General features: G+C 39.7%; 1 protein-coding gene across 2 annotated transcripts in view; it reads left to right on the top strand.

Moving 5' to 3' along the window:
* AHCYL1 (adenosylhomocysteinase like 1) overlaps positions 1–16,501 on the top strand; it is a 58,157-nt gene extending 41,656 nt beyond the window's left edge. Inside the window, exons 8-17 of one of the 2 annotated variants that reach the window (XM_063297733.1) lie at positions 950–1,066; positions 1,261–1,324; positions 2,703–2,791; positions 9,716–9,786; positions 10,085–10,179; positions 10,266–10,364; positions 10,902–10,970; positions 11,968–12,046; positions 13,809–13,929; positions 14,283–16,501. In XM_063297733.1, the coding sequence (XP_063153803.1) occupies positions 950–1,066; positions 1,261–1,324; positions 2,703–2,791; positions 9,716–9,786; positions 10,085–10,179; positions 10,266–10,364; positions 10,902–10,970; positions 11,968–12,046; positions 13,809–13,929; positions 14,283–14,289 (811 nt within the window). In that variant the 3' untranslated portion in view covers positions 14,290–16,501. Of the gene's footprint in view, positions 1–949; positions 1,067–1,260; positions 1,325–2,702; positions 2,792–9,715; positions 9,787–10,084; positions 10,180–10,265; positions 10,365–10,901; positions 10,971–11,967; positions 12,047–13,808; positions 13,934–14,282 lie in introns of those variants that run through there. The other variant, XM_063297734.1, reaches the window with a different exon arrangement.
* Positions 16,502–16,573: the final 72 nt, after the last annotated feature.

Here is a 16,573-nt window from a genome sequence, read left to right on the forward strand (position 1 = left end):
GAGTTGGGCTGAGAGAGACTGGCCAGCCCAAGGTCACCCAGCCAGCTTTCATGCCTAAGGAGGGACTAGAACTCACAGTCTCCTGGTTTCTAGCCTGTTGACTTAACTACTAGACCAAACTGGCTCTGTTTAAATAAACAATTTGATTATTTAATTATTTAATTAATAAATAATTTAATAAAAATAAACAATAATAATAAACAATGTAATAATTTAATTTAATAACAATTCAATAATTTAATTTAATAATAATTAATAATCAATGATAATTTAAATTAAATAACTTAAATAATTTAATTTAATCATTTAATAATAAATTATTTAATTATTTAATTAATAAATAATCGAATAATTTAAATAAATAAATAATTGTGTTACCACTGAGCTGTCACTTACAATTGAATAAATGGGTAAAGAACATGTTTCCTTGGGTGATGGCTGTTTTTGCTTCCCTCTACAGTAATGTAGTACAGCTAATCTTTCATAAACTTGATGTAGTTGGCATTTAAAAAGATTTTCCTTAGATATTTGCTATTATACATATCACTAATTGTATGCTTACAGGTTCATTAAGACTCTAGTTACATCAGGCGAAATAAACCTTAAAGGCTCATAATTCTTCTCTATTCTAATCTTTTGTGCATACTCAAAACAGAATTTGTTAAGAGTCCCATATCTACCGCTGCTACTTAATGAAAAATGTCGAGCTTTGCTTCTAACGCAAAACTGCAGTAATGTCTTTCTGATGATTGTGTTTCTGTTCTAATATTTAATTAGGGAAGCCATATCTGGGCTGCAGAAATTCAAATGACCACTAGATGGCGGCCAAATGATGTAGAAAATGTAACTGCTTGCTGCCATCTAGTGGTTACCCAATTTTTTGCAGCCGCGATATGATAGTCCTACTTTAATTCTGAGATATTCCATTTTCCCCCCTTTCTTTTTTCAGATTATACCAGTTATCAAAGGCTGGGAAGCTCTGTGTTCCTGCCATGAATGTAAATGATTCTGTCACTAAACAGAAATTTGATAACTTGTACTGTTGCAGAGAGTCCATCTTGGATGGGTGAGTTTGGGCTGAGGGAAAAAAATTAAACATCCAGCTTTCTATCATATCTTTATGCTCGGTTTTATGCCAAAAGTTTAAATCAGTACACTGCTGTGATACATCGTGACTGCAAATTACTACATTATTGAAGAATCTAAGAGCATAGTGTTGAATGGTCACCTTATCAAAATGGGTTGCTTTCTTTTCTACAGCCTAAAGAGGACAACAGATGTCATGTTTGGAGGGAAGCAAGTGGTAGTGTGTGGCTATGGTGAGGTGAGTTTAGAAGCAATTCACAATCCTAGTCCTTTTATGAGCTCTCATGAGTGCAAGTAAATAGCTAGCTTTGTGTAGCCTTCATTATTTGTTGTATTCATTATCTGCCTTTTAGTAGTAATGCTTTCTTGTGTGCTTAATAAAAACACCATTAGCAAGCAATTGTGTTGTAATGGAAAACGGTATATCTAATTGTAAGCCACTCATAGTAATTGCAAGCTGCTGTTACCAGCAAGTATTTCTACATCATTACAACTAAAATTTTATCTGTAATACATCAGGTATTATGTTCAATCTTAACACGTGAATGGATTGCACTATTTCAGCATGGATTTTAGCAGCATGCATATGAGTGGCAGCATAGAATTCTGCACATTTTAAGATTTTACAACAGCAGGCTATATAATAAATCATGGCAATAGTGCAAGTGCTTGTTCATGCAAGAGAAGTATGCCTTTAACAGCAAGAGGAATCTGGTGATGTGGAATTCTTCCATTAGTCCCAGTCTTCACTATTCAAAGTCAGTATTGAAATGGTCTTCTCTTCTCTTCTCTTCTCTTCTCAACAGTTTTTTTTTCATGCATTCTTGTACAGCAAAAATTGGTGTATGGGTGTGTGTGTATTTTTCCCAAGGTGTGAGCCTTCATTACATGGTTAAACTGATAGTTGTCATCAGCTACAAATTAGTAATAAAATGAGCAGAGGAGGCATTTTCCTTAGTGATAATTTCTTGGCCACATTTTATTTAGGAAACTTTCCTCTTCTCCCCTGTTTCCCCTCTCTATTGTGATTGGATTTCCCAAGTCAGAGTGTAAGTCTACTTAAAATAATTTAATTATTTTTGTTTCTAAGTTGTTGGGGAGGAAGCTTTTTTACTGAGAAACAGCATGGCGATACCCAAGATATTTAAGGTTTGTTTCACCTTTCAGATGAGAATATAGAGGGCTGAGTTCTCAGTTTTTTCTTCATTTTGTTTCTTTTCCTGAGGCATGCTCACAGTGGCTAATCCCATTAAAATAAACAGCACTTTTTTAAAAAGTCATATATTTGGAATCAAGTGCAAACATTATCAGTTAAATTTTCTAATTGCATCAACCATATGTGTTTATGAAATGAGAGCCAGTAAATAGTAATAGTACAGCCATGAGAAGTAACGTCTTCATGCCATAGTAACAGGAAGAAGGCTACTAAGGGTGAGGCCACAAGTTACTCTTGAGTGTTTTGCTGCCAGTCCATCAAAGTTCATCAGTTAATACACCAATTATATACATTTGATTATAATGTAGAAACTTCAAACCATGTTTGTTTCCTACTGCTGCTTTTGAGGTAGACATTGTTTCCCAGCTTCTGATTTTGTGTTTATTTCTGGGTACCACAGGTTGGAAAGGGGTGCTGTGCAGCTCTGAAGGCTCTGGGAGCAATTGTTTATATCACAGAGATTGATCCCATCTGTGCCCTTCAAGCCTGGTAAGAGATGAGCTGTTACAAGCATTGCTCTCTGACAGCATTCAGTAACCTTCCTTTTCACTTTTGGTGGTTCTTCTGGTGGCCACTTCAGAAGGTTGAAATGAAACCAATCCATTAAAAGTTTCTCTGTTTGGAACTTAAAATCAAAGCTATCCTCATAAGGAAGTACAAATCTTCAGTAGTTATGTGCTCAAATATTAGCCTTTTAAGGGCTTCATGATTAAGATTGTTCCTGAAGGTCTGGTGCATGGTGTGTCGGAGGCCTTGGTCACCGCTGAGTGTGGCTTAGGGCTGGATTGTGCCTGTGCGGCTTTTCCCTGAAACATCATAACCCCCAAGATTTGTTTGGTCTCAATGCTATTGGTGTTTTCTAAGCCCTTTTAGACCTGGATTTTCCCTTGGGCATGGAATCTGCAGGTTTGGTGAGCCTGCCTGTGTATTTTTTCTTCACAAGTATGTGGCTTGAATTACATTGTCCTCTGGTATCACTATGCTATTATTGTGTTACTACTGTTGCTGGTTTTTGGTAGTTCTTATTTTTGTTTTTAATCCTGTATTTGCCACTAGATTTGTTGTTCCAAGATGGGCAGCCATACAAGCTGTTTTATAAATTCTATCTAAACATGCTTATTTCATGAGTTCAAGAACATTCTGCTACAACATAAGCTGTGTAATAGCAGTGGTTGTTGAATAGCTCATGCAAGCTTTTGTATTGATATATAAACAATAGTAGCAATTGGTACTGAGGTTCTTAGGAATACTGCATTTTTAAAATGTAGGTGTTTGCTAAAAGGAAAATCTTTATTGGATGAAAGAGCTTCCTGTAAAAGGAATAAAATTGCATACAGCCCAATCACTTTTACAGAAGTAGTAAAATTCTTAGTCACTGAAGATGCAGCCTACAGGAAAGGGTTAAAACCATCTCTTCTAACTAGGAAGCAGGACGTAAAAGTTCTTCCTGCCCCACAGAGGAAGCCTTTTTCCTTCAGTTTTTCCTTTGCCTTCTGGGGACAAGCAGCAGCTTTCCCATTGGCTCCATTTTTAGGGTGGCGAAAGAAAGAAGAAAGCAGCGCTGATAGCAAAGTTATTTCCACCAACCACCTTCAAGCTAATCAGTGTGCCAATAATAGGCAACAGACAAGATGCTGCTTGGCAGCTGAAGATCAAGACACTGGGGAGAAAGTGGTGCTGGCCCAATCAGTTGGCCAGATGGATTGGGCCAAGCTAGAAGGTGAGAGCCTCCTGGTGTGAAGCAAACCAAAGCCAAGTGGCAGCGCCAGCCACAAACCTACCAGCAACACAAAAAGGTTGAATGTATTCGTGCAGTTTATCCACAACACAGTCCTAGTGGGCTCTGGGCAGATAATAAAATTACAGTAATAATAACGACTTACATTAAATTATTCAGAGAGGCCAGCATGCTGTGCAGTTACGATGCCAGACTAGGAACAGGGATTCACAGGTCCTAGTCCTCCTGTAGGCACAGAAGCCAGCTGTTTGACTTGGGCCTGTCATTCCCTTTCAGCCCCAAATCAGGATAAGGCTCTGCAACGAGCCATCTGATAAACAAAACTTCTTGTTGCATCATGCATTGATAGTTTTGCTGTGAGGACTAGGTGAGCACAGTGCAAAAACAAGGAGGCCCTGCAGCCGTTCAGGACAAAGGCTAAGAAAAACAGCAACAACAATCTCACAGTGAATATTTAAAACAATAACAAATATATAGGTCCCTGTGGCCTCAAAAAATCCAGGCTTCTAACACCTCCAAAATGCCATAAGATTAGGGGGCATCCTCACATCAGAGGGCAGGCTATTTCACAGGAGAGGAACTACCACAGAGAATGGCTGCAGTCAGGCCCCCTCCTGCTGCACTTCGTGGTAGGTAGAGAGAGCCTTAGTTGGTGATCTCTGGTTGTTTGGGTTGGATAGGCAGAGTTTGTATGGGGAAGGTGGTCTCTTACATATCCAGGTCCTGAACCGTAGACAGTTTAAAGGTAGAGAACAGTATCTCAAATTGCACTTGGAAACAAACTGGCAACTAACGCAACAATATTGAGACTGGCCATCTGGGCTGCTACATTCTGGACTAGCTGAAATTTCCAGGTGGTCTTCTAGGGCAACCACATGTAGAGCAAATTACAGCTGCATCAACATCCTTAAAAGGCCTCTAGACATTTCTAGAGTAGAGGCATGGAAACAATCATCTGCCTTTTATTATATCTTATAAAACAAATAAGTTCATCTCTACAGATGCAGCCTTGAGTCACCCAGTGTTACACAAGTGTCAACCACTCCTCCCACCTAAAAGCAGGAAGTTCTCAACCCATCACACCACAAAGGTTGGAGAAAGGGACATAAGATTTAATCTTTGCTCTCTCTCTCTCTCTCTCTCTCTCTCGCCATATGTATATATATAATTCCCTTCTCACCTCTATGGGTGGTATGTGTCTTCCTCAACCTCAGGTCCTCTACCAGAGGCCTGTGTCCTGTTCAGACTATGCAATCAGGTTGATTAATATCAAAAGTACTCTTTATTAAATAACTATTTACAATAAATAAGTCCTTGAAGTACGAAACTCTGGGTCCAACGAGCCAACTGGATCACTGCAGACAGTGGAACAGGACTGCTGGCTGAAACGGGAAGGCTGGAAGTCACTGAAATACTATGAAACTGGAAATAACAGTTCTCAAACTGGAATAATACTGGAGTCTCGAAACAGGACTATGAACTGGACTTGACTAAGAACTCTGAACTAGAGTGGCTTGAGGTAGAACTGGAACTCGGAGCAAGGCTGGAAGCTCGGAGCAAGACTGGACTCAGCTGGGAGCCCCAGACTAGGCTGGATTCTCCAGACTGGAGACTTGGAGCAAGGCTTGGAACTTGGAACAAGGCTGGACTTGGCTGGAAGCCCCAGATTAGGCTGGATTTTCTGGACTGGGAACTTGGACAAGACTTGGAACTTGGACAAGACTTGGAACTTGGAACCAGGCTGGACTCGACTGGAAGCCCAGGACTGGACTGGAACACAGATCCTGAACAAGATAGGTGTGAAATTCCCAAACACAGCTGAGCATACGAAACACAGTTGCACAGGACCGAGGACAAATGGCAGCACTGGAATTTCAAGGCGCAACTACGCTGCTGGGGAGAGCGCAGTTCCAAGGCTGGATGCAAGGCGAAGGCTGCTGGGTGTGGCTGACGCAGATTCCTTGGTGGCAGCAGAAGCGGATTTCAATCCCTCGGAGTGGAGCAAAGGCGCTGATTCATCTTCGGCGACAGACACTGTCTCCGACACAGGTAAGGACTCTTCTTCTGAAGCTGCAGGCTTGGAGGATCAGTTGTCTCCAGCAGCTCGCTCTTTTCCATGGCTGCCTTTTATTCTGATCTTTGGTGCGCTTGGACCCTTCTGTAGCCAATCGGGCTGCTTTCTCCTTCGCGTGCTTTTCAGCTTGTCATTGGCACGCACTGATTGGAGGATTCAAATCCTCCTCCAAATCTTGGCCAATCAGCACCTTGGGTTCTTCCCGCGCTGCTGACTCATCCTGGAGTTTTGTTTTCCCGGTTTCAGCTTGGTAAGTTTCCAATTCCTCCTCTGACTCAGAAAGAATTTCACTTTCTGAGTCAGAGGCAGGCTTGGTTCTGACAGCCTGGGAGTTTGAGGGTTCTGTGCAGTATCTTAGCTGTTCCTAGCACTGTACTCTTCTGGACAGACAGCTCTGATGTTGTTCCTGGGGTCTGTTGGAGCCACTCTCCCAGCTTGGGGGTCACAGCCCCAAGTGCCCCTACCACCACTGGGACCACTTTGGCCTTCACTTTCCACATCCTCTCTAGTTCTTCCTTCAGGCCTTGGTACTTCTCCAGCTTCTCGTACTCCTTCTTCCTGATGTTGCTGTCACTTGGCACTGCTACATCTATCACCACTGCTGTTTTGGGGTCCTTGTCTATTACCATGATGTCTGGTTGATTGGCCAGTACCTGCCTGTCTGTCTGGATCTGGAAGTCCCATAGGATCTTAGCCTTGTCATTCTCCACAACCTTCTGTGGAATCTCTCATCTGGACTTGGGAGGGTCTAGCCCATACACTGTGCAGATGTTCCTGTACACAATGCCAGCTACTTGGTTGTGCCGTTCAGTGTATGCTGTTCCTGCCTGCATCTTACACCCTGCCACTATGTGTTGAACTGTCTCTGAGGCCTCTCTGCACAGTCTGCACCCTGGGTCCTGTCTAGTGTTGTAGACCCCTGCTTCTATGGATCTGGTGCTTAGTGCCTGTTCTTGTGCTGTCTTTTAGTCCAGCCCTTTCCAGACACTGGTAGGATTTCCCAAGGTCAGCCCCCTCAGCTATCTGTCAATGGTACATCCCATGCAGGGTCTTGTCTTGCCATGGCACTTCCTCTGCTTGATCTTCCATCCATGCCTGCTGCTGCCTCGGGCATTCTCTCAACAGCTCATCTTTAGGTGCCATCTTACTGATGCACTCCTGGATGCTCTGGGTCTCATCCAGGACAGTGGCTTGGACACTCACCAGACCCTCTATCTATCTATCTACCTATCTACCTATCTACCTATCCATCCATCCATCCATCCATCCATCCATCTATGGCTTGTAACTTACATCCTGCAGTTAATGGATTTCTCCATTAATGGCTTCTCTAGTTCTTACACAAAAACCTATCTTATCAACAGTTTTGTCCTTGAATCACTTTCCTGTGAGGCTTCTAGTTCCAATACTTGTTAGGGAGAAATCTGACGGTTATGCAGTGATGTGCAAGGTGAAGCTGTTGTTCAGGAGACCATGGTTTTCTACCCTAGTGGAGATGAGTGAGGAGTGCTTGTAATACCTCTTGAAATGCCCAGACATCCTTTCTCAGAACTTGATTCTACAGATTTGGATTCTACAGCTACTCAGATCTGGACTACCTACAACTATATATGTGGAAATTGAATGGAAACATCTCATGAGCTCTGCCTTTCTGGGCTCAGTGGTAGAAATCATCTTTGTTTCAGTTAGAGGGGATCTATGTGTATTCCACCAAGAAGTTGGTGGTGCAACCAGATCCCTGTTTTATAATCAAAGTCAAGTCTTTCTACCTAGATTGTCTCCCCCCACCCCCACCCCTAATAATGGATGTGGCACAATCTAGATGTGTGCAAGACTCTACATCAGACATACTTTAGTGCAGTGTTTCTCAACCTTGGCAGCTTGAAGATGTGTGGACTTGGCTGGCTGGGGAATTCTGGAAGTTGACATCCACACATCTTCAAGCTGCCAGGGTTGAGAAACACTGCTTTAGAGGATCAAAGGGCTGGTAGTTTGTCTCCTTCAAAAGAGAAGATCAGGGAAGGTGAGTTACAGTACATGATCCACTATTTGCAGGTGGGTTAGACAATGTATTGCTTTAGCATACCCAGCCAGCAAGAAGTAGAAGCGCCCTTCCAGCATCACAGTTGACTTGACAAGGAGGCAGCAACATCAACAGCTTTAACAACAGTACTAGACATTTTGTAAGGAAACAGTCAACCACCTTTATTATACATTGTAACATAAATAAGTCCATCTGTACAGAGGCAGTCTTGGGCTACGCAGTGTTACAAAAGATGTTATAATAGTTACACTGACTCATTCTGTGAATACTGCAGGGTAATATATCCTTTCCTGTCAACTTCATCCTTGGTAACCAAGAAAAGTACTAGACTTATGAAATAACTTTCTAGGTACCAAAAGATGGGCTCAACAGTCCTACTATACTGGAGGGAATAAAGTTAGAAAGAATCCAAACATCCAGGTTCAAAATACATATTGTACTGCTATGCTTTTGTTAATTGTTTTACACTGTTCTTCAGTTTCCCATGTATTCTCTGCCAGTGGCAAGTCATGTTACTGTGAAATATTTCATGAAACAGAAGTGGAAATGTAGTCATTTGAAGTCAGTGCATGTGACTGAAGGGAAGGGGTTTCTTCCACAGATAGGAAGAAGTCTTAAGCCCTGCCTTCCAGCTATTAGAGGTGGGTTACTCCTTTCTATTGGGTCCATCCTTCAATTACCAGAAAGGTACTTCATGGTACAATAACCATTTAACAGGTGTGGCTATTTAACTTTTCTGAAGTTATTTTTTAATAGAATGGAATGTAATGTAACTTGAAGTCTAGAAAGGATTCAGACCATGCTGAATATTGAACCTCTGACATGTGTACTACTCTTTTAAGACTGTGATATAATTTATTTGCCTTTTTTCATAGCTGGCAAAATATTGTTTCATGTGAACAATGTTTGTGTATTACATATCTAGTGTACAAGAAAGCAATCAAGTAGTCTTATATGTCTTAACATGATATTAGCTGTTCTGAGCTACTTTGGTTTATTTATTCTATTGCTACTGTTTCAGACAATGTCAGTCAATGAAATCTATGAAATGAATAACCAAACTGTCAATAGGAAAAAGGTACTGGTTGTTGGGAATTGGAAGTAATTTGCTGTTGGGTGTGGGGGAATCTCTGTACCTCATGGAGTATTTCTCCTCTTATATTCTTCAAAACCTAGCAAAACAGATTGGTTTGGACTCTTAATAGTTTGAAGAAGAGACCCAGTTCTTACTAGTACTGGTATCTAACTTACAGATGTATATGAACAATTCCATTTACATTTCAATTACAGTAAAATTATTGTTACTGATCTCTTAATTTTTAACACTTCTGAAAATACCTTTGTATCAACTTATTTATGAAATTACATATTGAACAATACCATAATCTAAATAATAATTTAAGAATAGTTATATTCACTTATGCTACAACATTGCCAATGGATTCTTAATTTATTCAATTTTGGGGAGTTGCTTAAATGGACGGATTAGATTGTTCAATGCATTGTTTTGCAGTGTTGTGATCGGTGTCCCTTTATTCTTTCATTTCTGTGTGGTAGCATGGATGGATTTCGGGTAGTGAAACTCAGTGAAGTAATCCGTCAGATGGATGTAGTCATAACCTGCACAGGTAAAGCATTGTGAGAGGGACAGGTATTGTGCATGTTTTAAGTTCATGTTATTTTCCATCTTCGAAATTTTTCTGATTTTCTATTTTTGGACAGTTAACAAATAAGACTTCCCTACTCAAAGTTCAGTGTTAAAATAATGTATGAATTTTCTAACGAAGTGTTAGGAAATATTAGTTATATAATTTGCTATTCTGTTCCATATGTAACTTTGGAATTAAAATTTTAGGGACAGGCAAGGAAAAATACGATAACCGAAGTCTGTCACCAACTTGCTTTAGGTGCCTTTTTTCAATGTAGGGAATAAGAATGTGGTGACTAGAGAACATTTGGACCGAATGAAGAATAGCTGCATTGTATGTAACATGGGACATTCCAACACTGAAATCGATGTGGTGAGCATTTATTATCCTTGGTTACACTTTTCACTTCTCCCAATGAAATCTTGTAGTTGAGCCTCTCTCAATGTTTCCTTTCTCAGGCTAGTCTTCGTACCCCAGAACTTACATGGGAGCGGGTACGTTCTCAGGTGGATCATGTAATCTGGCCTGATGGCAAGCGAGTTGTTCTACTAGCTGAGGTATGTCTAGGAAGATTCAGATATGTCTTAAACTGCTTCTCAAGATCCAAGATAGTGAAAAATAATATGGTTTGGTGCCTAGCTATATATCATTATGAGTAAGAATAAATTGTTCTGCTGGCAAGCGATTATGGAACTGAAACAAAAAGCAATGTTTTTCTGGACAATTCAGGATATTTTGGTTATGCAGAAATGCAAAGCCAACAAGACCAATGGGGATACATATGTCATCCTCATTGCTAAATCGTGCGGTTCCTTTTGGGTTCAGCTGATACTAACATCTGAAATTGATTATTTTCCCAAATGAAGAGTTAATTTCATCAGGATCTTAACTATATAGGCCTATCTGAGTTCTTCAGGACCTAAAAGATTTAAGGTATTATTTAATAAGTTCAGGCCAGCTTCAGGTTTCGTGACAGTAGGCATTTGGTAAAGTAAATTGAATCTAAATTATTGTCCTCAGTTTTAATGGCTCTAATCCATGTTTGCCATTTGCAGCTATTTCAGAGCTTTCCTTTTTACATTCTGTTGTATTAGGGGCGACTTCTCAATCTAAGCTGTTCAACCGTTCCTACTTTTGTTCTGTCCATCACGGCTACCACTCAGGTATTCAGTTGCCAAATACCTAACTTGCATACTTTACCTTAGTCTGTATTTGCAATGTGCTGTTTGTGAGGAAGGAAAATAGAAGAAATTCATACATAATATAACATTATTGTATCTATAGTATTAGCATATTGTCAAGCGTATACACCTGCATATTCTGCTACAGTTGCCAATGAATAAACTTCCTACAATTCAGGTTTTGGGTACTAAAGTTCAGCTAGAATGAAAGGGCACAGAAAATAAGCAAGATGACTCACATCTGAAAAGCAAGTGAGTAATCACAGGAGAGGGAATTTTGCTGGTTGTTGACCTCCCCCCCTTTATCTATTTGAAGCTTATCCAGCTTTCCATCTATTTATTCATTCGTTTGTTTGTTTGTTTGTTTAACGTTATTTCTTTCTTTCTGATATTTTCCCCCGTCCCCTGCCCACATGCGTGTCAGGTGTTTTGTTATAAGAAAAATTTAAGTTCCTTGAGATGTGAGTCCTCATCCTTGTACAATGAATCCTTAGACTAGTTCTTAAAGCTATTGCCTCTTTCAGTTGCCCTAATTATCATTTTTAAAGGTGGTGTAACTGTCCATTATTTTGGTATTTATGCCTTTGACAACATACTTGATATGTGTAAAATCTATCCATGTAAGAGGAGGGGATTCTTCAGTTAAATGGTTTCAGTTACACATCTTAGTTTAAATACTACAGTTTAGCTTAACAACATGTTCTCATTTTTTTCCAAATCACTGCTTGCTTGTTATGGGCAAAATAAAGGGGTATCGGTCACCTCCCTTTCATTTCAAATGTATTGTGTTTGTCTATCTGACAATCTGCATATATAATCTTAGTACTTTCTTCAATTACCCATAAATGCTAGAAGAGGAGCCCCACAATCCAGCGTTTAAAGTATATTTGCTATTTCTAAGTAAACCACTAATCATGTCAAAACCACAATATAAAGTCTGCAGTTACTGCTAATTTCAGCATCTCTTTAATCTTCATAGGCTCTGGCTTTGATTGAGCTTTACAATGCTCCTGAGGGAAGATACAAACAAGATGTATATCTGTTGCCTAAGAAGATGGGTAAGCAAATAATCATTGACTCCTCAGTTATAAGTCACTGATCCCTGAACAATAGCCCCTGCTTTTAAAGAGCCCTTGAAATGCAACTCATATATATAAATCCAGTTTCTTTATGACATGTGTTTTTTGAATAGCCATGCTGTGAAAATAAGACATTCTACAGTAGTTTGGTGTTTATTTATTTATTTATCCAATTTGTCCCCTCCCATCGGGGGACTCTGGGTGGTTTACAACAATCAATTAAAACAACAATCATAAAATATACAGTATAAAATTACAATAATAAATAATATAAATAAGAGTAAAGATAAAAAGTCCAAGTGGCAAAAGAATCTAAAAACAGTCCAAGTGTGGGAGGAGTGGTCTATAGCAGCCATCCCCATGTAGATCTATTCCCCTCTCCACCCCAAGTGAGGCAGCAGAACCAGGTCTTCAGATTCCTCCAAAAGGCCAGGAGCGATGGGGCCAATCTCACCTCTGGGGGCAGCATGTTCCACAGGGCGGGAGCTACTGCAGAGAAGGCCCACTTCCTGGACCCCGCCAAATGAAGTTGTCTTAGAGACGGGGTCCGCAGCATGCCCGCTCTGCACGATCGGGTGGGACAGGTTGATGTAATGGAGAAGAGGCGGTCCCTCAGATAACCTGGCCCCATGCCATGTAGGGCTTTAAAGGTGATAACCAACACCTTGAATTGGACCCGGAAGCAAACTGGTACCCAATGCAGCTTGTGCAGCAGCAGTGTTACATGTGTCCTTCTGGGTGCACCAAAAACAGCTCACGCAGCTGCATTCTGGACCAGCTGAAGCTTCCGGATACTTTTCAAGGGTAGCCCCATGTAGAGTGCATTGCAATAGTCTATGTGAGAGATAACAAGGGTATGAGTGACTGTTCGAAGGGCCTCTCGATCCAGGAAGGGGCGTAACTGGTGCACAGCACGTAGCTGCGCGAAGGCTCTTCGAGCAGGAGCCGTGAGTCCAGGAGGACCCCCAAGTTACGCACCGTGTGTGTCTAGGGGAGTGCAACCCCATCCAGAACCAGAACATGGTATACATGTTGTCAAGGCCTTGTGACTTATATTACCTCCCCATTTCATATTAGACCACTGAGCCTTAAACTCTGTTAATTCTAATGTCTTTTATAAATAGTTTTTTAATCTAAATTATTTTATTACTTTTTATCTGTTGTATTTGTATTTCATTATTCTGATTTTGAACTTGATATAAACTTGGCATGTCCTTCCTTGCAAGTAGCATTATCAAATAATATAATATGCGTTTAAAAGAGTTGCCAGCACCAAAATGTGAAATTTGAAAAGGAAATTGCATAAAATCTGAGGAAATTGAATGAATAATTGCTTTCATGGGGCTCTAATAAAATTGATATTTATGCTAATTAGTACATTAATGAGATGTACTCTGTATGAAAAACACAAAGCAGAAGCAACTGCTATGCCTTATTCAGTATTGACTTTAGAATGGGAAATGTCAGGATCTTTCTACCTCTTAAATTATAACTTGCATTTCAAAACTGAAATGTGAGAAAATAAAAAATTTAGATTAGGTTGCTGAGGGAGAACAAAAGTCAAGAAACTACTCAGCGTATTATCCTCCAGCCTCAGTGTTCATGTAATCTGTCATAATGGCTCTGCTAGAACTTGCAGATGGGACCACTTTCCAGATCAACTTCTTAAAAGCTTTGAGGCAGCATAAACAGGTTTTTTTTTAGGCTTAAATTAATAGCTATCTGTCTTTGCTCTTCCTAGATGAATATGTTGCCAGCTTGCATCTGCCATCGTTTGATGCCCATTTGACAGAACTAACAGATGATCAAGCAAAATATTTGGGACTCAATAAGAATGGGCCCTTCAAACCAAACTATTATAGGTAACAATCTCCATAAGTTAAAATGAGAAAGAGGCTTATGGCTGTAATTTGTTACAACAGAATGAAGAATGGTATTGTTTGTCAATGATAAGCTATTGTTATTGGCTTTTTGATCATTCCAGGCTAACCTGGATAATACGGTTATCAAAGCTCAAAGAGAAGGCTGTATTGTATTTAAACATAGATAAAATATGAAACTAATTTTGCTTAATTGTCTATAGTGTCAGCTAATGTTTTTATACATTGAACAAGGGAAGATTACATTGCATTCTTGATGCCTAAAAAGTACTTGATATTGCATCCTGATGGAATCCCCAGTGCTTAACTTTGTTTTCCTCTCTCCTTTGCTGTAGGTACTGATGGACCATAATGCTGAAGAACCAGACCACATAATATACACAAGAGCTTTAGCAAGACTATTTTTAAATAACTTTTTGTGTGTCACTTCAGAAGACTTTTGTTTTATCCATGTGATTATATTATCCTGTCCAATTCTTTTTAATATTTCCCTGTCTCAGTATTGACCATGCAAACAATTTGGGATTCCTTGCTACACCACCACAAAATTAATGTGGTTTTATTTCTCTTGCTCTGCTATTGGGGAGAGGATTTCCACTGGTGATGTGGGGCATTCTCTTCATGTGATTTTGGTTTTTAATTTAAAATTTTCAGAGCACCTTAGTTGTAGCTGGTAGAACTGCAAAATATTAAGAGTACTATTTTTTCTGTGTGAAAATTAATTGCAAATTCTAAATTGCCTTAATGAGCCCCTATTTACTAGCTGCTACATCAGTGTTCCTTTTCCTCCATGGGAACTGACTTGACACCTTGTGGCCAGTTGGGTTATAGGTGTATATTCCACAAATGCCTAATCTTCATTCTTTTATGTGGAAAAAAGTCCTCTTGATTTCAGTAGGACAGCATCACCTATTATTTATGATCAATTAAGATATTTTTCCTACTTCCAGTGTAGCTGCATGCCTGGTTATACTAAACCTAGGCAGTTTTAACTTCTCTTTTTAAGTTGCTAGGGTGCTAAATGGAATTGAAATGGATATGGTTATCCATTTAATAGCATTTCAATTTTAGATTATTTTATTTTATTTTTGCTGCTTTAAACCAAGATGTACACATATCATATTCTAAAAGGCAGTGGGTAAACTCCTTTTGCTTCTGCTTTGGAAAACTAGAGAGACTATATAGTTAACGCTTAGAAGAATTTTGGGACCACCAACAACCAGATCAACGCTCTTGAATTGAGATGGCATCTCATGTTCTCCATTCCTTCATTCTCACAGCACAGGAAACATTTGAATGATGATTTATGGTAGGTTTTAAGATCCTATAGAGAGTTACTCATTGTGTAAGGAACTTCCCGCCATCTTCAGGCTCCATTTGTAGCAAATGAATATTGAAGGTGGATCCCTTTCCATTGGCACTACTATTTCAAGTGCTCTGCTGTTTTAATTTCTTATCCAAGTAACTAGTATATTCTGTCCAGTTAACATGATGCACTGGTACCTCTCCTGTGAGATTACAGTGCAGCCCAGATTTCATATTATAGTGCCATGGGGGGGGGGGGGAATAGGGGTGGGAGGGGCTTCAGCATTAGGAAAAGCAAATGTTAAATGAAAGATGGTGAATCAGGCCAGTTGCTGGGGTCTGATCTGCTGAAGTCTCAAGGGATAGCATCAATGAGCCAGAGACTTTGTGAACATAATGACCAACTTTGAATGTTTCTGCCTTCTTATGTAATCTTTGTGGAAAACTAGATGTAAATACTGAAGCTGTCATTCTTAGCTCCTTCATAGATTTTGTCCCACTATTGTATGATAAAGGCCTTTTTGGTAGTCCTTCACTGACGAGAGTAAAGTACCTGCAGTTTGATAAGGATCATGAGCCACCAAACATTTGCACTTCCATCATGCTTGCTCTCTATTCCTAAATGACTCTCCCAGATAAGCATCTGATTCCTTTTTGGCAGTAGCATAGTGACAACTGCTAGTCTTGTGGAATGATGCCAGACATCAACTTTGGTACAGAAGCTTACTCTGCCTTGAGATGTCCATATTCCCCTCCATTTCAGAATCTGATTTTAAGTATGGCCAGGCCAAATGAACTATGTTTTGTTTTCTTGATCATATGATAATCCCAGGCTTGAACACATGTACTTCTTTTGAATCTTTCATTGGGACAACCGTCTTGAATTTTATTTTTCACTTTTCACAGCACTCTTACAGTTTCACATAACAGAATTAGCTAAATCCAGCAGAGTGTATTCCAGAAAGGCCTCCAGAAGCTTAGGAGGATTTTTTCATTCCATTTCTCTGCCTCTGTGTTGCAATGTCGATAAATATCTTAGCTAAGGGCTCCATCTCTGTATAAGCCATGAAATAAATTCTCATACCTAGCAACACCTCAGTTCAATCAGAGGGAGCATGTTATAGCATAAGACCAGATGGGGATAGGTTTATTTTGTATATGAATGATTTTTAACGAATGCAATATTAATAATCCTTGCAAATGAGCAATAATCATTACGCAAAGTCTGAATAAAATGATTAGAAAGCTATCTCTGACTTCAGTACTCTCTTCTTCTGCTTGAGTAATGCCACATTACTTTTTTTACCCCTTTTTTACTGGC

Source organism: Candoia aspera, chromosome 3 (assembly GCF_035149785.1).
Source record: "Candoia aspera isolate rCanAsp1 chromosome 3, rCanAsp1.hap2, whole genome shotgun sequence".
Lineage (NCBI taxonomy): Eukaryota > Metazoa > Chordata > Lepidosauria > Squamata > Boidae > Candoia > Candoia aspera.